The sequence below is a fragment of the Pyxicephalus adspersus genome, chromosome 10 (genome assembly GCF_032062135.1).
Source record: "Pyxicephalus adspersus chromosome 10, UCB_Pads_2.0, whole genome shotgun sequence".
In the NCBI taxonomy this organism is placed as follows: domain Eukaryota; kingdom Metazoa; phylum Chordata; class Amphibia; order Anura; family Pyxicephalidae; genus Pyxicephalus; species Pyxicephalus adspersus.
Window position 1 is genome coordinate 27,969,027 of NC_092867.1, and position 21,460 is coordinate 27,990,486.

The 21,460-nt window shown below is 35.1% G+C and overlaps 1 protein-coding gene across 3 annotated transcripts in view; it reads right to left on the minus strand.

Moving 5' to 3' along the window:
* Positions 1-21,460, minus strand: part of LOC140338838 (protocadherin-15-like) — a 548,986-nt gene that overhangs the window by 215,087 nt on the left and 312,439 nt on the right. For all 3 annotated transcript variants that reach the window (XM_072423159.1, XM_072423158.1, XM_072423157.1), the window contains 2 exons: positions 13,321-13,455; positions 4,814-4,963 (listed from right to left, as the gene is read on the minus strand). In XM_072423159.1, the coding sequence (XP_072279260.1) occupies positions 4,814-4,963; positions 13,321-13,455 (285 nt within the window). The remainder of the gene's footprint in view (positions 1-4,813; positions 4,964-13,320; positions 13,456-21,460) is intronic.

Sequence of the window (21,460 nt, forward strand, 5' to 3'; positions counted from 1 at the left end):
AAGTACCCAATAACCTCTTAGCAGCTAGCTATAAGTTATTCCTGATTGCAGTCTTATGGGTGTCTATATTATTATTGCATTGTTTTGCTATTTTGTAATTACTGTATTGTGTACTAGCCATTGTTAGATTACGATAAGGGAGTTTTACCTACTAACAACCTTATTTTCACGTACTGGATAATGCTGTGCATTTTATGTTTCACCTTGTTTTCCTAATTAAACTATTTGAATGACTAGCTATCATTTGTGTATGAACCTTCCTTTTTTGAGAATATATGTGCATTGAGAGGGGGATATAACATCCATATTTATGCAGATATAGATTCCTAATCAACACATATAATGTAGTTTAACAGGTGAAACAGGTGGATAAGACTGGAAGTTCTGCAGCACAAAAGGTACTTTAATTCCTCCTAGCTGTTTTCTTTAACCCCACTAGCGTTCTAATACTCTCTGTATTTCTATGCAAAAAGTGTTACATTACACTGAAATATGGTTAATATTTAATCAATTTTATAATAAACTTTAAATAAAACACAAATATATGTTAAAAAAATAACAAATACTGAAACATATAGTATAACTGCACAAAAGCATGTATAATATATATATAAATAAATATATATATATATATATATATTATATATATATAGATTTCTTTGTATTGGACTCAATACAGCTATTGTATTGAATATTAAACAACATTTTTTGAATTGCCTGTTGCTCCTCCCGCGGTGCACAGTGTCCACAGACAGTCAGGTGATTTGGACAGGTTTAGTTCTGCTTTAATGTATGCTCCATCTTTAGACCCTCCTTCACAAGTTGTTACTAGGGTTACCTTGAGCAATGAGCAGTTCGTGACTCCTGGGTCAGTTTAACAGATTCCAATGAACTTTTTGACTGTAAGGGTGGCAGCCTTTCCAACGGACAAGAATATAGGAGACATTCTTTGTACTAATCATCACACTAAGTGGTGGATATAGTAACCATAGTAGGGTTCCCCAGGACCTAAACATTATTTCAAGGGGTTCCCTCATGTTGAAAAGGATGAGAAACACTATTACAAATTTAGGCATGAAAGCTATCTTTCCTGTGTTAAAATAACAATTTGTATGTATTTTATATTTTCCATATAAGCAAGATCAAAGAAATGTAGAGATATTGACCTTTTTGTGGAGTTCATCTTACAAAACCAATAATAAATAATAAACTAAAATTTCCTACAAGTGTAAACAACGGAAAGAGTGTGACAGCAATTTCTGATGAAAGCTTGGAAGACACAGACAACTTTGTCTTAGATATAATTGCTAAAGCTAGTAAGCCAAAATAAGAAAAATCTGTAAATTACAGCGCCAACTCTTCAGGCAGCCAGAAATGACAGTCACTGGCATAGATTACAATGCTTATTTCATGATGAGAAACATTAAATATGGTATGTTCTTAGCCAAAAAATGTATTTATAAGCAACAGTGCCTGTGATCCAAGGATTATTGGCCGGATTAGGCTAGTGTTAACATGAAAGGCTTCTATATAATCAAGTTTTACAGAACAATGTTATTAGAGCCAATCATATTTCAGCTTACATACATTTAGAGCATATAAATAATGGTATGGTTACCTTAAATGACAAAACATTGGCACACAGCTTTGTCTTAATACATAAAAAGAAATATGATGTTTTTACCTGTTTTACACACACACACACACACACACACACACACACACACAATATGGAATTTTAGAAAAAATAACAATCACAGTAACATATTTTCAGTTTTTTAACACTTGTTTTCTACCCTATTAATATGCATGTATCCTTTCTCATAATCTCAATACATTTGTCAATATCACATTAGGAATACTACCATTCCTCAGGGTTGCCTGTTTGCCTCTTGAACTATGAAGACATCTATGTTACATCCTTAACTTTTACGATTTACTTTTTTCCCATTAATTAAGTAACTCCATGTAAATGTTATTTTGGAGTGAGATGTCCAAAAAAGCTCATATAGGTGTGATGGGTAGGTATCATTTGGAGTGGTTGATTTAGGTCGTTTACCTTATTGTTTATATAATGATTTATATTTTCCATTTCCCTTGCAGAAAGATAAATTGCTTTGCTAAGTAAACAGAGTAAATTACTTTAGTAAATAAAGCTTATGGTGTATAAAGTAGCTTTTTAACCAAAAAGCAAACATAGGAAAAACTGCAAATATTTCCAAAAGACTCCATTACAAACTCCCCTCACACACAAATAACCAATACAGCAAAGAGGCCTTGCTGGTTAACTTTTGAGGAACAGATAGTATTGAGTAGAAATCCCATTGTTTAAGTCCTAAAATGGCTGTTGATAAAAACTATGATGCCGATTGCTGCTGAATTATTCAATACTTTTAGGAATATTTTCCTTCTTGGTGCCTAGATGTTCAACTGGGCCAGCTTTTCTCAACCCTTTTTTGCATGGAGGAACCCTTTAAAAAACTTAAGGGTTTTAGGGAACCCCTGACAATAATTACAACATCTTCAGGTAATTGTACATTAGCATGGTCACTGTGAGAAATGCCTTACGTTTGCTGACCAGTGGGAACAATGTCACCCTTACAGATAGCCAAAAAGATCATTGGTGTCAGTGGTAACTGACCTGATAGGCAAAACTGCTCCCAGTTCGAGAAACATGGTACTATGCTGTGTAATAGTGGTGTGCAGTTCACACTTAATTCTAAAGGGATCAATATGTATTCACTGCTAAGAAACATACATATTGAAAGTTCATGAAGCCTACAAAAACTTCCAAATTGCAATTGTTATTGAATAATTAGGCTGCTGACTTTAAAAATGTGCATTAATCACTAAAGTGAAATTTCTTATGTGGTTAAGTATGTATTACAGCAAACTAAACAATCATGACCCCCCTCCCCATGTTTTTTCCTTAATCAATGTTGACCTGCCAACAAGTTCTCTTAAACATCCATTTGGCCTAATACCACAATGCCTTCACTGCTCCATAAACCTAGCTAAAGTCATTAGCCCTTACTGGTGGACTACAGAACCCTGCCTCTATCCTCTCTGTCCTACTCCATGGGTATACCTTGGTTTATTACCAGAAAAACAATGCTGCTGAATTAAACCCCATGCACCTGTCCACTACGTGTGTGTGTGTGTGTGTGTGTGTGTGTGTGTGTGTGAAAAGGGCTCTTGGTGAACATATTGCAAATATTTCCAAAAGACGCCATTACAAACTCCCCTCATACACAAAATACAGAACATATGGGGCAGTGCCTACATGGAAAAAGAACTGAACTCTGAACAGATACGCCTGCAAGAAATATAAAGAATAGTTATAATGTACCAGACAATAAAAATCTGTGTCCACCCAGTCCAATGAAAAAACATTCTAAAACCCTGCATATTCCAGATAGAAGCATATAGAAATAATGCTGGAACATGTTCTAGAGGAGGAAAGGGAAGTTTTGGGGTACATCAAGTGAGGACATACTTTAACAGCAAATATGCTTATTTTACATAGAACACTATATAGTTAAATATTGTATGAGGTATTTACTTTGTCAAATGATTACTGACGTATATTTAACTGGATAGCAGAGATTAGTTGCCAAAAATTGGCATGGGATATTGTTTTGTTTTGAAGAATTATGAGTAATTATTAGAGTCCATGAAAAGCACCAGAGCCAATTAGTTTATCCAATAAAGATGCTTTCACTGACAGAGACCATGATACAGAATTATTAGCTAGAAAGAGATTGATCTATATTATCCAATAACATGCTAATATCTGTAGCATTTGTAATACATTTACTGGGCTGAGTTCATTCGGAGTACAATGTAGTAACTTTCAGCTTAAAGCTGCTGCTTCTCTCTGTCATCATCATGACACATTTGTGATTTTATTAGCTGGCAAAGAGTACATTTTTGCCTAAAACTGGTATTATTCCTTGATGAAAACATCTAGTTTACTTAGAAATAGTTCTCGGAGGCTGTATATCAGAGGCATTAGCATGTAGAATTTGGAAATAGTAGTTTAGAAAAACATGGGAAAAACATTCAATCAATTTTTACAATACACAAGTGTTTCACTAATGAAAATTTTCTGCGTACTGAAGAAATAATTAGGTAACACTTTTTTGTTCAAAAAATTTGAAACAATCCTACTCCTATAGAACCCTACAATTTTCCCCAAGTAAATATCTAATACAATTCATTCCCCCACCATTTTGTTAAAAAATAGTTTGCTGGATATAACGAGACCTTCCATATACAAACTTTATTACTTTCCTTTTTTATTCATTTCTTAATTATACAAGGTGCAGTTCAGTGCTGGTCTGCATAACCAGATGATCTAAGAACAAGTATATCTACACTACAAAGACAGTTTAACAAATGCTTCTCATTTAGTAGAATTTTTTGAACTTAGTTCCAAGCATTTAGCCATCCAAATTGAGGATACAAAAGACATTTAATAGAATGAACTAGTATGAGGTGGAGTTAGTGTGTATGAAGTTTGTGCAGCAGGATTATATTTAATTTATCAAATAATACATTTAAAAAGCTACACAAAATGCCAAAATATTCAGTCAATAAAAGTTTGCCAGCTTCAACTGTTCTTTAAACTTAAATAACCCATGTGCTCTAGAAATAAATTAAACAAACTTTGTGGAATTATTATTAAATGCTATCTACAATAAGATAAATTCATACAATTATCCTGATAAAATGCTTGCACAAATGAAAGTACATAACTTTACTTTGATTAGGAAAAAAAACGTTGATTAATTTCCTTATTTTTGGTACTCACTTTTATAACAGTCTCTCCTGGTGCCATATCTGTATAGATCTTGACATTATAGGAGATGTTAGAAAATGTTGGAGCATTGTCATTTGCATCTATAACCAGAATGTTGACATTTACTGGAGTACTTTCTTGGGTTCCATCAGAAGCAACTATCTGTTGAGAGAAATGAAAACATAAATGGAAAATAAATTAAATTATTAGCAATGATATTTTGCAAAGGGAACCTGGCACAAGAGACACAAAGTATTTCTATCATTTTTTTTTACCCAAAATTCAACAACCTTGTATTTAAAATTGACATGTTTCAATTGGACTCAATTAGAAAATGTGTGAACTAACTTTCACTCATGAATCCTACATTTGTTTAAATGAAATCCAATGGAAAAACATGTACACTTTGTTTAAAAGTTTGGTGAATACATTTAAAAAAAAAAAAAAAAACTATGTGTGTGTGTCAGAAAATATGGCTTCTTTACTAATCATTTACCACTTAGTGGTGGGAAAACTGTTGGTTTATTGCCTATAAATCTGAAAAATCACATCTTTGGATGAGAAGTATTTAAAAATATGGTATATGAAAGGTATTCAAGTGAAATTTGGGTCCTGTATATGAGGTAGTGTGTTGGACAAATATATGGAACAACATGCCAGATGCAATACCTCAAGCATAATGTAAAACATATAGGGGTTAGAGTACATAGAAATAATGTCAGAAAATATGGCTTTAGGGAATTTGGTGAATGGCAGGCCATAAAGAGTACTAGAAAAAGTAAATCCAGCACATAGTGAATAGACAATAAGGAAGAGGACTTAAAGTACATTTACAGCCAAAACCTTGTTGGGAAAGGTTAGAAACCCTATTTTACGGTTATCTGTGTCTTCATTTTAGATATTCCTCCTCACTTCTGGTTCTGTTGATGACAGTTTCACCAGGCAGGGTGTGAGGAAAAATCTACAACAAGGATACAGTCCCAAATAAAAAAGCTGTCAGAAGGTAGTTCAAGCCATTTTCTAGCTTATTCTCACTTTCTGTCTTCCAAAATCATTGTCATCAGAACTGGAGTTGAGGAGAAATCTTTCCAATAAAGTCTCAAATAGCAGTACAACCCAACATTGCTTCTAATCTTTCCCACACTATAAAATATTTCTAACACTTTAAGATACATAGATCAGTAAAAATCAGTAAACAGAGACAGAATTGCTTAGAAGTCCAATGATGTTTCATGACTATAGCACCAAGATAGTAGTTTGTAAACAGAGGTTCCTATCACTGGTCAGAATGACTGTTTTTGTTTTCTACATGAACACCAAATGAATAGTCAAAAAATAAATTCCACTGCACAGGTGTAGTATGACCATTTTCTTTGACTTTTCTTTTTCTTTCCATTCCAACACAGGGTCTCTCACCCAAAAAGAGAATGGAAATAAAATGTACTACTTGTAATATCCAAACATTTTCAAGATGTCCTTTTTATATACTTGCAAAGTACAGGAAGCCAAATGTATTTATTTATTTACTCCTTTAAAAAACATAGTCTCTGTACTCTTTTTTTTTTTAAAAATCGCAATAGACGATAAAGTTTTTTTTAAATAAAACATCTGTTTGCTTGTAGTCCATTATATCTTTATTGATAATTTAAAGCATGTTGTCAGTAGGAGGTGAGTTATCACAGAGATTGGAAATATTGAATTTAAAGCAATCGTACTTTGTAGATGGCATTGCAATACTTGTTCGCATATTGTTGAATTTGATTTTTTTTTTTTAATATCTTCCCCATTGTGCCTTTGGCTGTGGACATCAAAGTACATGAATAATTGCTGCATGCCAAATCTTTTATTGCCCACTAGTTTCAGAAAATGTAATTTACAGCAAAATACTAGTGAGTTATATTGATTATAGGATGAAAAATAAATTTGAAACACAACATATTTCAAACATTTGCCATGGGCATTCTAAGCAAAATTTATCATACCAAACAGAGAATAAAAATTTTACATAGCAAATTGTAACATTCAGTCATGTTTATCTTCATCTTTTTTACAATTTATATATTATTATATTCAATAAATTAAATGTATGTTGTATGGTGTCAACCTATGTATGTAAATGCACACACCCCTTGACTGCATACATTTTGGTTTCATACAACATATAATTATATACTATGGTTCATTTTAACCGTATAATATTAGTTTTTCTAACTTGTTTTAAATTTCTATCTGTTTAAACAATTATCCTCACATTTGCAGGGCATTAGTGAAATACACAGGAATTACCAAATGCATTCTGTAGTGTTGTACCAGGAAGAGTGCGGCTTTCTGGTGCTACCACTAGAGAGCCACGTAAGTTAATCTTCCTAAACAAGATAGGAACAAAAACATGTAATACTGAATACATGTATTGTGGATGTACATATGGATTTGTGTAAACTGTCTGGTCTGTTCCCTAGTAAATCTCTTGTGTCCTCCTTCCCACACTTGTTGGGGTGGGAGTGACCTGATAAGAAGAAAGTTGTGGTCCTTATGCCCTGACAGGTCATGAGAAAGAAAGCAACTAATAATTTACAAAATATAATCACGTACTAACAATTTCAAGTTTTTTAAAAAATAATGTAAGGGGAATGTTTGGCCAAAGTTAGCTAATAATGGTCATGGAACAATCTGATCATTAAGATCAGAGCATATTTGTTAACTACAAATATCACAGAGTGCTGACCTATTCTGGATATGAGTAAATAAATTGCAGCTATTATTTCTCCCTGCCTGACTCTTCTAGGTTAAGGGATATGAAACTGGGCACTCCCTGGGTTAAACCAAGTTGTGTGAGCTTGCTGTTGGAATTGCTTCTGTTTTGCACAATTGTACACATCCAATATAGATCAGTACTAACTATTTATTAAAGAGCACCTAAACTCAACATTTTTACCTTACATAGGCAGACAACCCTTATAAATAAAGTAAAAAATGTTATTATTGTTTTGTTTTTTTAAATACAACACCTTTCTTTTATAAAAAAAAAAAAAAGGTGCAGCACTGCCACTAAGTCTTGATCACCGCGGCGATCAAGATTTAATGGGAGTGCAGAGCCTCCTGGGACATCTACGTCATGCATGGTGGGAACAAGAAGACAAAAAGAAGACAGAAGATGGCGGCACCCAACGCTTCCTCTGCGCCAGGACAAACAGGAATTTCAGGATGATAGGGAAGTGGGAAGGGCCAGCACCATCAAGGGATCTGCAGAATTAAAGGTTAAGTGTATGTGTTTTATTTTTAGTTTAATTCGGCTTGAAGCAGTGAGTGTTTTGTGTTGTTCTTATAACCCATCTTCACGCTTCCCATATACTTCCACCTTGGTGTTAACAGAGGTCTTGATCTGAGTGTAACAGACCTTGACATTGTCTCCTGCTTTACTGAACAGCGTAACAGCTCCTTAAACACATTGCTGAAAAAAAAACTAAAAAAAAAAAAAAAAATACATATTTATTATACTGTTCGTAGTTGTCACTGTTAAGTTAGGTTCAGACCCAGCCTAAAATAAGGATAAAGTCCCAGTCTAGGTTTAGACTCGGCACCTTTCCAGCCTCTCTGCCTTTTGCATGGCACTGTTTCAACAGAATTGTGTGTACTTTTGACAGGGGGTGACAGTGAGCAGTACTGAATTACTCACTGCCACGCTTGTTTGTTCTCTATTGGGTTGCCCCAGGTAGATGCTACATGTAGCATCTTTCCCAAGACAATGGATTCAGTAACATGAGGACTGCACTGCCACCTCAGACATTTTGATAAATAGCTGCTGCAAGCTTGTACATTCTGAAAAAAAAGCTTTTTAATAAAACTAGCAATATTGTGTCCATTTATGCAGCATGCAAATAAACAGTCACAGTGACCTAAATAACTTCTGTCTATTAATATGTTAATATTATGATAACTGTTGATTGAACTGATGACATATAGTATTTACCATACTGCATACCATTGAGAATAGGCTATTACAACCATGAAAATGCCTAAGCATGTCAACTTACAATAGTATATATAATTATTAGTGATAATAATACAAATGTTTTTATATATAGTAATTTTCACAATAAAACATAATAAAATAATATAGACACATTACACTTCTCACATTAGGAAATGAGAAGTCTATATTTCTTCTTTTTAGCTTGTAATGCCTTCTTTGTATCATGTTCCTCTACATAGTAATATACTCATATTATATTTTTAGATAATTCACAAGAAAAGCATTTCTGCACAAATATGATAGTTCACTAAATTCCAGGAAAGATTCTGTCAAAATATTACTTTTTATGTTTACAAAAGGACACAATTAGACCTGTTAATTGGCAAGCTTGATTTTTTAGACACCGGTGGCACTTTAAGATGACACATTTTCTGCCACTGCTCTTTAGTATTTCTATCCAAAGAGACACTGCCATGCATTTGATAACGTACTTTTCTTCAGAATTAGCCTTCTGTGACAAATAGACCTGCTCTATGCATGGCCAAGTCCCTTTATTACCAATCTTATTTTGTTTTTTCTTTCATTATAAACTTCATTCATATTCACAGTTTCAAATTTATTGAAAAAAATCTATTTTGGTAGAAACAAGGTATTTTTAAGCATTAGATCACAAGCTCAGAAATAATATTCCATGCCAAGATGCCTATCTGATCAATTTTTAGACTTTTCTAAATGTTCTATTCAAAACCTAGACATTCTGCTCAAGTTAATATAAGTTTGACAGACTTGACATTCCTAGTTGGCAAGTATAGAAGTGCAGCTTAATCTATTTTGGTGTAATGATTTTTTTAGACTATGAAAATGAAGAGGAACAGTCTTTTCAATTTTCCCTAGGGGCATTAGATTTTAAGTGAAATGTTTGTAGCATGAATCAATGCATTAACATTAGGTAAGTGGTGCTGGCATAGATAACAACGTATCAAAGAATTTTAACAAAAATGTTACCACTATCTTCAAATACACAAAATAGATGGATGGTGAATTAAACAGCAAAACGTCACTGCGACCTTAGAAACAAAACAAAGAGAAGATTGTATGCTTTGCTTTTTTTGATAAGATGTATTTTTGTCCACCTCAGTGCAGATATGTTTTGTTACATGTGTTTTTGGTATTGCAGCATTGCTATTTATGATAGTCAGAATAATTTAAGAATCTGTTTCTGTTATGTCACATCCAAACTTACAATAAAAAGGATAAAAAGGGCAGACACAGAAAGTGCTGTGTCTTCCCAGTGTGTGTTAATTTACAAATTTCGAGTTAACCTATTTTAGCAATGTCATGTACTGTAATTGTAAAAGTAAAACTCAATTTAGTGCCACCCTGTATGCCTACTGGGTGTCACTATGATATGCTTATAATATGGATTGCACAATAGTTATCTTACATTTTTGTTCAGTTCTGTGGTACTACTTTTTAAATTTTTCTGAATGTACTGCTCTTTAAATATTTATATTTCACTAGTATATGCCAAAGTAGATAATGCTGATGCAGAGCATACATCCACATATATATTTGGGTTGTACTCTGTAAGTCAAGTACTATTTGTCATTGTCATCAGCGCAAAGGGAAAACCATACAATGCACAATCCTGGCTTGAAAAAAAAAAAAAAATCACTTACAGTAATTAAACCTGTATGTCTTCTTTTAGAGGTGATAAGCACTGATATGTAAACATCTCTATGTGACTGACCTTTTTTCAGATAGAAAGAATATAAAAGTTTAAGACTTGTAGCCACATAGAAGACTGCAATGGATATACCCATGTAAAATATAAATAGACTACTGTTAACGTATAGGCAGATATTTTTTTTATTATGAGCCAATACACAGCATTATAGTGTGTTAATATTATTATTATTATTAAACTGCATTTATTTAGTGCCAACATATTACACACCACTGTACATTAAATAGGGATAACAAATGACAGACAGATACAAACAATGCCACAGGAGGAGGGGACCCTACCCTGAAGACAAAAGAAGAAAGGGTAAGCACGTTTAAAAAGATGGGTTTTAAGTGCTCTTTTAAAGGTGCAGAAAGTAGGAGCAAGTCAAATAGGACAGGGAAGAGTTGAAAAGAGTGGGGATGGCCCTAGATGTCTTTGAGCTGTGCATGTGACAAGGTTATGAGTTAGAAAGTCATTAGTAGGTCATTGGAGGAACAAAGAGAGTGGCTAGGGATGTATTTTTCTATTAGTACAGAAAGGTACTGTGCAAAGCACAGGAGCTTAAATTTGATTCTAGGGGAAATGGAAGCCAGTGTAGACAAATACAAAGAGAGGCAGTAGAAGAGTACTGGTGGGAAGGTTGGATAACTCATCATTTATAATAGATTGTAGAGGAGAGAGTCTAGTTAGTGGAACACCAGAGAGGAGGAGGTTAAAGTAGTCCAGATGAGCAATGATAAAAGCATGTACAAGGATTTTCGTGCTCTCTGGGGCAGATAGGGACATATTTTGGAGATGCTGTGCAGGTGAAAGTGACATGACCTTGAAATATTCTGAATGTGTGAGATGAAGGAGAGGGCAGCATCAAAGTGTGAATGAACTGGTGATGATTTGGTTTATTTAGGAAAAATAAATTACTTTGGTATTGTTTACTTTGTTAGCCTTGTGCATCACATAGTAATTTGGTTTATTAATTATAAGACTGTGATGCAGGAACCTTTAGTTGTAATTTCTGTCACTAGAAAGTGCTTGCTATTGCAATATAGTAGCAGTTCACTTACACTGTCGTACCAATTCACTTAAATAGATGATGAAGATGATGTGGTCTCTTTAAATTATAAACAGCACCTCAAATGATATGCCATCCTTCAAATTACAGCTATAGCAACAGCTCTAATTTCCTTCTGTTTCCGCTTTGAGCAAATGATGATCCTGCAATGATTAACCTTACACAGATGCAATTTGTGCCAGCAGCCACTCATAAATCAAGGAGAGTCAATATACCAATATGATTAGAACTCAGACTATAAATAAGTTATATTCTTAAAGTAATATCTAACATTGAAATGTCTGAACATAGGTTTACAATTCTCTTTGTATAAAAGATGACTTCTGTTAACACAGAATATCCCAACAAATACTAGAACAGACTGCAACACAGGAAGCAGTAATATTATCTGTATGTGCAAACTTACTGTCACACCCTAGTACAAATGTACATTGGCCTGCACTGTTTCATGTACATCTAAAGGTGAAGTAGTAGTGTAGTGATAGTATTAAAGACTACTGTTGATTATACTGTTCAATATAGAGATATGTAAAGGTAATAAGTGGTGGGACAATGGCACTACCATCTAGATAGTAGTGATTCTAAAAACACCAGTGCTTAAAGCTCATGCAAATCTTACACTGCAATTTTTGTTTTTTCTCAAATATAAGCATGCAAATTTCATTTAACCTTTTCAAATAACCGCAGAGTTATTGGTCATTGCCTTTTCCCTAAATTATTTGATTCCTGACGATTACGAGATCAGTTTATTTGCTAGTATCTTTAAAAGTCACAAATTGGTAAACTAGGGATTGTGTTTAAATGATCACCCCTATGGTCCGTATCATAATTTATATTTATCTGCTTCAATCACCTAACAAAAACTGGTTACCTCATCAAGTCCTGAAGTTATAGGGAACCAACCAGCTTTGTGAATGCTTTGCCTTTCCAATTAGCAGTGGGAGTGATATATAACTTTACTGGACTACAAAACTGGAATGCAGCAGTGGCACCACCACATTACCTGGTAATTCCATAGATAAGTAAGTAATTTTAGAAGGCTATACAATGTGTTTTTTTACAACCTAAAACATGTTGTATGCTCCACAGGGAAACATATTAGAATATGTGTTTTCTGGGTTCCTAAAGATCACATGCATAAGGTTTAAGATGATTAAACAGATTTGCAAATCAGGATGTTTGCAGATCTTTTTGATCTTATAAAAATTAAAAGGCACTGGTTAGTAGGATTGTGGACTGTGTGTATGTCACATAGTTTTTCCACACTAGGTAAAGGAGTGAGGAACAGACAACTTTTTGGTTTTCTCAGGATCCTATCATGGCTCAGGATCCTATCATGGTCTGTTCTGGCTCTAGAGCCCGGATGTTTTGTAGAGCCTTAGGTGGGATAAAGCCTCCACTCTTCCACATCTTACCTTGTAGTCACACCTTGTTATTAGTCCCAGCTACATACAGGCCATAGTATCTGTGAGCTGCCTAATTTTCAGGGCATTTGTTTGCTGCGCTGTGAAATGAAACTGCAATTCAATCCTGTTTAGACAGTGCCAGGGTGTCCCTGTCTCATGTATTGCCTAAAATAGATGAGACTAACCCCTTATAATATGCAGAAATCTAAATATAGTAAAAAAAAAATGTAGGGTGTCGGTTTTCCTGATTTGTAATTTGCCCCTCTCTAATATTTTTTTTTTGTTTTCTCACAATATAATAAATAATATATATAAATCAGTGAGAAGCATAAAGGTACTTACTGTGAATTTATAAATCTGCTGACGTTCCCGGTCAACAGGCCGAAGCAACGTAAGATGCCGGGTGATTCCAGATGAGGTTGCTGCAAACACTGTACTGTAGTCTGTTAAATACAGATAGAGCTGAGGATCTTTTGTCTTGAAAAGAAAACAAAATATATTTTGTGTCATTACAACTGAAACTTAGTATGGTATTTACAAATCTTTTTTTTTTACTTAAAGTGTATCAAAAACCATGAATGCACATTTAATATACTGCAGCTTACCATTCCATAAATGCGTGTGTGTGACTACAATAGTTTTCTATTTTTTAAGGCTATTTTACCTTTAAGCTGGTGAACACACTAACACACTTTCTGTAGGGTGTTCTTAACCTAGGCTGCTTGCTCCTGATTTGGAGTACAAAATACCGTCCTCCTCATCTCCTTAACACAAGGAGATTTGCTCAGTAGTTTAGCTCAGTAGAGAAGGGAACTCAGCAAAGATGATAACACTGCTTTTGGTTATTTTGATATACCACAAGGAAAGTCTACAGGAGGTTAGTAGTGCAATGAATGATTGACAGGATCAACAGCTTAAATTCTGTTCTTTTAGTGTTTTAATTAGTCAAAGTATAGGAAATATTTATGCATTTGAGAATGTACTATATGTTTTTTTTTTATTTATTTTTTACTGGAAATACATTGTACATTCCCCAAGGAAGTAACTTGCCCCAGTAGTTGTAAACATTCTGGTTCATGAATCAACTGAATGGTTGCTAACTACATACATAGATAAGTATTAAACATAGCAGTAAATAAATTTGCACATTAAAATGCTCATGCAGCTATTGTTCCTTTTTCTTAAAAGAGAAGGGAAAGACTAGTCAGGTCAAGGGTTTGATGGATTCAAGGGAAAATGTGCAGAAATTCTTGTGTCTGAATATTAATTTGGATATAGGTAGATGCTATATTATAAAAGTTAATAATAAACTTATTTTGTAAAAAAAAAAACAATACAATTGTTAAAAAACAGTAAAATATGGATGCTGTGGGAGCAAAGAATAGTCTGAAATATTTCCCCCAATGGGATTACAAGGAGGTTTCAACCAGTTATTTAGCTCACCAGTAATAATATAAATACATTTTTTTGTATAAATCAAAACAGACTGTTAAAAATCAAAGAGATCAAATAATACATGCACGCAATGCAGCATAAATCAAAAAAATGTAAAGCTTTAACATGTACTCGGTTTTACAGTCAATAGTTTATTTTGCTCTAATTGCTTAGTAGTTGCTCACACAGTTACATTAGAAGAAAATACATAGCTTTATATGTTCTAATTATTATAATGTTTTCAATAAAATAACCATAATGTTTTTGATTTTTCTGAAACTTTTTCTAAACCTAAAAAACTGGATTTCAAGAACAGGCAGTAATATGCATTTTAAAGTACGTGTGGGCTACAACAGAAGAACTATCCTCTGCTATCAAAGACTAGGGATGTGGTTGAGGTTTGCTGCTACCATGGGTTTGAGATTTACAGCAAATGCTTCAAAGCAGATTCACTTAAGATATTTTTTAAAACCATAAGACACTACATGGCTTTTAAACTGTGGCTGGCAGGCATGGAGGGACCAATAAGTGGGCTTTTAGGATATGCCACCCCCCCAATACTATCCACTATATAAAGAGGGCATAGAGCAGCAATAGTGTCCTTGTATTTGAAACTGCTGTAGGCAAAGGGTAAGGGAAGCTGAAAAAAATGGGCTAGGAAGAGATAAGGGTAAAACAAAATCCCACTGCTACCTTTTCTTTCTTATCATTAATTTGTTTTATGTTAACCAATAAAAAGTTACACTTAAGCTACATACACATGTCCAATGGTTCTCACCCGATAATCGGCTCAGGGCCGATATCGGACGAGAATCTGGCATGTATACAGCGCCCGTGGTCCATTGTCTAAATGACCGTCCTGGTGGATCCAAAAACGATGGGAGACAAACGTTTCTAATGCAGGGGAAGGGGGAGACCGTGCAGCAGGGTACCGCTCCGTTATTCTCCCCCTCCCATCTCCATTGAGCAGAATGGTGCTGTATGTACAGCACTTGCTCATGCATCGTGCAGTCCTTTGTCATTGGAAAGGATTGTGAAAGATCCTTTCCAATGACTATAATTGCACGTGTGTATGCAGCTTAAGTCATACAAAGGTTAGCCTATTACACCTGATCTGTGAAAATTGTGTTGTTCCATAACACTACATACAGAATTCTTTAACCATTTAAAGGTTTTGTGTATCTTCGATGTTGTCCTTAAAGATACTGAAAAACGGTAATGTCTCTGATAGCATGCAGCAGTTTGCCTATTATCCGTTAAGATGACCAGAACTTACTATTAAGATTCACCTCCTATAGAGTTTAATGGGATTTTCTTTCAGGTTGAAATTTGCGAAATTACAAAAAGTGATACCAAACCCTTGACAAATCAACCTGGAAGCACTCTGCTTTACTATAACAAAAAGCAGAGTCACAGACTTGCAAAAAAACAATGGTATACTTAATCAATCTTCAGTCACCGTATTGAACAGACATTGGCTAGGAATGCCCTATCCTTAATGGATGTTAGATGCATAAATTCATCAAATCTAACAATCAATAAATTGAAAACCTTGCATAGTGTATTGCTACTGGTGGATGATTTCAACAACTGTGTGTTTGTTGCATGAGTAATGATGGTATCATTTCTACTGAGGCAGAAAGTTCATACCATTGGCGTGAGGTTCCAACCTCTAATGTGCAAAATAGTATAGACAAGATTGATACAACACAAACAATTTTTGTTAAGTATAGGAAAAAAAAACAGATTTGTGTGTGGTAAAAACAAAATAAAAAATATTTAGGTAATGTCTTGGACATTTGTTTCTTTCTCCTTTTCTTAAACAACTATAAGTTATGAATTTATTTTCTGGCCTGGCGATACCAGAACATATAAAGCAGATGAGTTCCAGAAAATATTAAAAAAATAACAAAAAGGGGGGGTTAAAAACACACTTTACCTAACTCTAAAAATACTCAGTCCTTTAAAACCTACTGCATTTACACTTTTGCGTTTGAAAAAGAAAATAGCATTTCCCGTTACTGGTGTGCTAATTACTGTGGGCTTTTACCAAACTTTCAGGTCTTTTATATCTCTGCTAAAAACAGTACGAGACAGAAATGATTTTGCCATACAATGCTTCCATGGGGATAAAATGCTTCATTCTGAATCCAAAATGTTGAACTGTTTATTCCATTTTTGTCACCGGTTAACAAAATTAATTTGTTGAAAATGCAGCAACCAACATGCTATAATTTGCAAAACATAAAATAAAAATAAATATATGAATGACATTTTTTCCAAGAAAGAAAAGCTGTCATCCTGTTTTTTTCACTTCAGCCTATATGTGACAATGTGAATTTTGGAGTTTCTTTTTGGAAATAGTCATAACTTCCCAAATTTTTTCATTCGGTAAATCTATTGGCATTTGTGGCACATAATGTTTTATTATTAGGAACTAGCAAAATGTATTTCATTTCTGTTTATCTACTTTTATGGTAATTCTGTCACTGTTCATCCATCCCTAACTAATCATAGAATGTAGAGCGGATAAAATCAAGAAAATTTATCCAATCATGTATGATGCATCTGATGCAGTTTAGTTGCATGATCCTGCCTTTATGTTTTGCCTTACATTAGGAAAATAAATATTTTTTTACCAGGGGTCGGCAAACTTTTATGGCCACTAGGCCATTTCAGGGGTGGGCGGCAGCACACTCGGCCGGACTCTGAGTCTCACCCTAATGGCTCGGCCCACCACCAGGGAACGCCCCCTGAAGTGAAATCCCTCCCCTCCGTATGGATTGCGGAAGAGAGGCATTTACTTTCAGGGAGTGTTCCCTATTTACCGCGGCAGCGGAAGTATCAGGCCTGTCGGGGTAAATAGGCGAGCCACAGCAAGGAGGCTGCACCATAGGTTGCTGGCCGGCATTAGGCCGGATCGGCCAGGGGGGAGTTAGGCCGGAACGAACTACCGGTTAGGCCATATCTGGCCTAATGGCCGGAGTTTGCCGACCCCTTCTTTATACAGAGAATACTTATACAGGGTATAAGTTACTTTTAGGGGGTAGGCATGTTAAGTGAAGTTTATTTTATTTAGAGGTAAATTTGCAAAACAGTTATTTTGACTTTCAACAAACTGCCACTGTCACCATCACTGTCATTAAAAGCACATGTAGTCAAGAAAACCTATTCACATTTGCAGTACAGTTGTGTAATACAGATTTGTAAATAATGTTAATGGATTGATGTGAATTGTGTTGAGGCAGCCCATTCATTATAAATGGGATCCCAACCCAGCATGATAGATGAAAAAGCCCACAGAGCAGGTTGCGAGTTAAAAAGAAAGTTTTAATGGTTTGGCAACTGTCAGATTCTCTGCATTATAAATATATCCCATTGTGGCCTTAGTATTTCTGTACAGTCAAATTTAGATTTTATTTCTGCTGTTTTCACGGTCAGCTTATTTGTTTGTGAAAAAACATATAAAATTATAAGGCTAATGAGGGGCATGTCTGCCACCAAAACAGGTCCAGGCTAATAAAATGGAGCCATTTAAAGCCAAATGCACTATGTTTGCCAATATGCCTTACTTTTTCCAGTTTCTTAAGAAAATAATTGTTGCAGAGGTCACTTGTTCAGTTCGCCTTGAGTTGAGAAAAGTCCAAAAGCAATGAATGTAGTATGAATGCAATGAAAATGTTGAAACTTTGGAAGGTATTGTATTTCACGTGCTAACAAATTACATTTTAAATGTATTCGTTATCACTTTTTCTTTTGCAGCGCAGGTTTAATAGAGGACAAGAATACCTGGTTGTTCACAATAGACAGCTGTAATTTTTGCCTCTGTTCTAGTTTTCACAAACTATATCTATTGGCAAAGATATAAAGAAAAAACATTAGGAAGCACAGGACTCTAAAACACTGAATGATCTATTGAATCCTACATCATGTTTTTCTTAGTTTTAAATGTATGCTGAATCAATGCTTTGTCCTTTGCTGGTTTTTATTTCTCAGAGATATCATATTCCTTAAAGGATTAGAATATATTGTTCCTATTTATTAACTTTCTCCATTTAATCAGTAACCAAGAGCATTCTTATTTCTCCACTTCATATGATGCCAACTATCCCAATTAATTTTAATGAATTGATTTTGGAGACAAGAAGCTGGTAGAGGATTTGACAAACTTCCAGTAGATGAGTACTTTAAATTTTGCTTCAAATCTCTGCTAATGATCACTGAAGCTGTAATCAAGATGACAGCATTTGAGATCTATTAAGTAATGCAATGGTATAAAATTGCATGGCAAAAAGGTTTTAATGTTTTGCTTATGCCCAATAGTTTACAAAAATACATAATTATGTTAATTACTCTACTATACAGCAATCAAATGAGCACATTTTCCTGTTTTCACACAACATCCTCATTTTCTGTATCATGTCGCAGAAAAACTGGTAATCCAAATGCAATTTAAACTGGTGTTTAAAATTGAAAATAACGAAAACCATACTGATTTACTTAATTAACAACTGTAAAATGTTTTTACTATATTAACATGTTTTAAATTATTTTTGGAAGGGCCTATTTATAAAGATATACTCTTTGTTGAAAGAAAAAAATAAATAAATAAATAAAACACATATATACAGTGAGGAAAAAAAATATTTGATCCCCTGCTGACTTTGTATGTTTGCCCTCTGACAAAGAAATGACCATTCTATAATTGTAATGGTAGATTTATTGTAGGTCTGAGATACAGAATAACAACAAAAGAACCCTCAAGCACCCAGTGCTCCAAAGTCAGAGCTTGATGTGCTTTGTAATGAGTGAAACAAGTATTTGACCCCCTATCAACCAGTCTGGACCTTCACATGCTTCTTCTTGAGCCACTCCTTTGTTGCCTTGGCCATGTGTTTTGGGTCATTGCCATGCTGAAATACCCATCCACAACCCATTTTCAAAGCCCTGGCTGAGGGAGGGAGGTGCTCACTCAAGATTTGACAGTACGTGGCCCGTCCATTGTCCCTTTGATGCGGTAAAGGTGTCCTGTCCCCTTAGCACAAAAACACTCCCAAAGCATAATGGGTCCACCTACATGTTTGACGGTGGGGATGCTGTTCTTGGGGTCATAGGCAGCATTTCTCCTCCTCCAAATAGGGCGAGCTGAATTGATGCCAGAGAGCTCAATTTTGGTCTTATCGACCACAACACTTTCACCTCTGGATCATTCAGATGTTCATTGGCAAATTGCAGAAGGGCCTGTACATGTGCTGTCTTGAGCAGGGGGACCTTGCCGGCTCTGCAAGATTTCAGGCCTTCTCGGCACAGTGTGTTACCAATTGTTTTCTTGGTGACTATGGTCCCAACTGCCCTGAGATCATTGACAAGTCCCCCGTGTAGTTCTGGGTTGCTTCAGCACCGTTCTCATGATCATTGCAGCTCCATGAGGAGAGATTCTGCATGAAGCCCCATACCGAGGGAGATTGACCGCTATTTTGTGTTTCTTCCATTTGCTAATTATCACCCCAAGTGTTGTCACCTTCTCACCAAGCTGTTTGGAGATAGTCTTGTAGCCCAGTCCAGCCTTGTGTAGGTCTACAATCATGTCCCTGACATCCTTAGACAGCTCTTTGGTCTTGGCCATGGTGGCTAGTTTGGAATCTGATTGATTGATTGCTTCCGTGGACAGGTGTCTTTAATACAGGTCCTGTAACAAGCTTGAATTAGGAGCACTCCCTTACAGAGGGTGCTCCTAATCTCAGCTCGTTACCTGCATACAGTGAAGACACCTGAGAGCCTGAAATCTTGCTGGTTGATAGAGATTTAAATACTTATTTCACTCATTACAATGCACATCAAGCTCTGACTTTTGAGCACTGGGTTTTTGTGGGTTCTTTTGTTGTTATTCTGTCTCTCATAGCTTCAATGAACCTACCATTACAATTATAGACTGGTCATTTCTTTGTCAGAGGGCAAACGTACAAAATCAGCAGGGGATCAAATACTTCTTTCCCTCACTGTATATATAATGTCAATAAGTAAACAAAAAAAACTTGTCTGACTGCAATCTCCAATCTATAGCAAGGTACCCTGCCAAGTTGACACAACACATTATTCAGCATATTAGGATTCATATGAATTGATGTTGTGAGGTTAGGGGGATCAGTTCATCACAGGACATTGTAGATTTGGTTTATTTAGACCTAAATAAAATAGTTTCTATTTAGCTTTAAGCAAACACAAAATGGCTTAGTCCAGCAGAACAAAAATAGCTTATGTCACCAAATGGTTAGCAATTGTTTTAAGCTTCATGCTCCATACAACATGGGCTGCTCTGGCCTGCTCCCTTAAGCATTACAGCTTCCACTCAGACTAACACACCCATTGTGGGTATTGGTCCCACAGCTTCATTCAGGCCCTTTCATTTCCGGGTAAAATAGAGGTAGATGATGCCAAATATCCTCTGATATGTGCATTTCTTTATACTACAATCTTTTATTATAAAGTCACTGGAAATCCAGAGGAGTCACTTATCAAGTCCAGTTCTTTGCAATATTTTTATGGATAAATAGTATGAAGGATCCTTGCACTAGTTGGATAGCCCGTAGGAGTGATGCAGCAGTTGGTGGGATAAACCACAGCATTCAGTTGGGACCAGGTATCTGATACACCAAAAACAGTTGGATACCATTGGCAGTTTGAACTAGTCAAGATTCCAGTTGCCACATGAGAGAAAGGTATTTAATATGTGTTTTACAAACTGACAATTAATAATGCCTTACTATTAAACATTTAATTCAGATTTAACGGGCATGGTATCAATAGCTTATCAATAAGGCAATTGTGGTTCCTTTGTTTAAAAATCAATTACCAAAAAGTCATTACCAAGTAACTACAGACTGGTAAGTTTAATGTCCATAGTTAGAAAGGTCCTAGAGAGTTTGATAAAGAACCACATAAAGGAGTTTAGTCAGTATGGATTCAAGAAAGACGGAAATTGCCAAACAAATTTACTCTCTTTTTATGAGGTAAGTAAGTAAGCAGGTAGACAGTGGAGCAGCAGTTG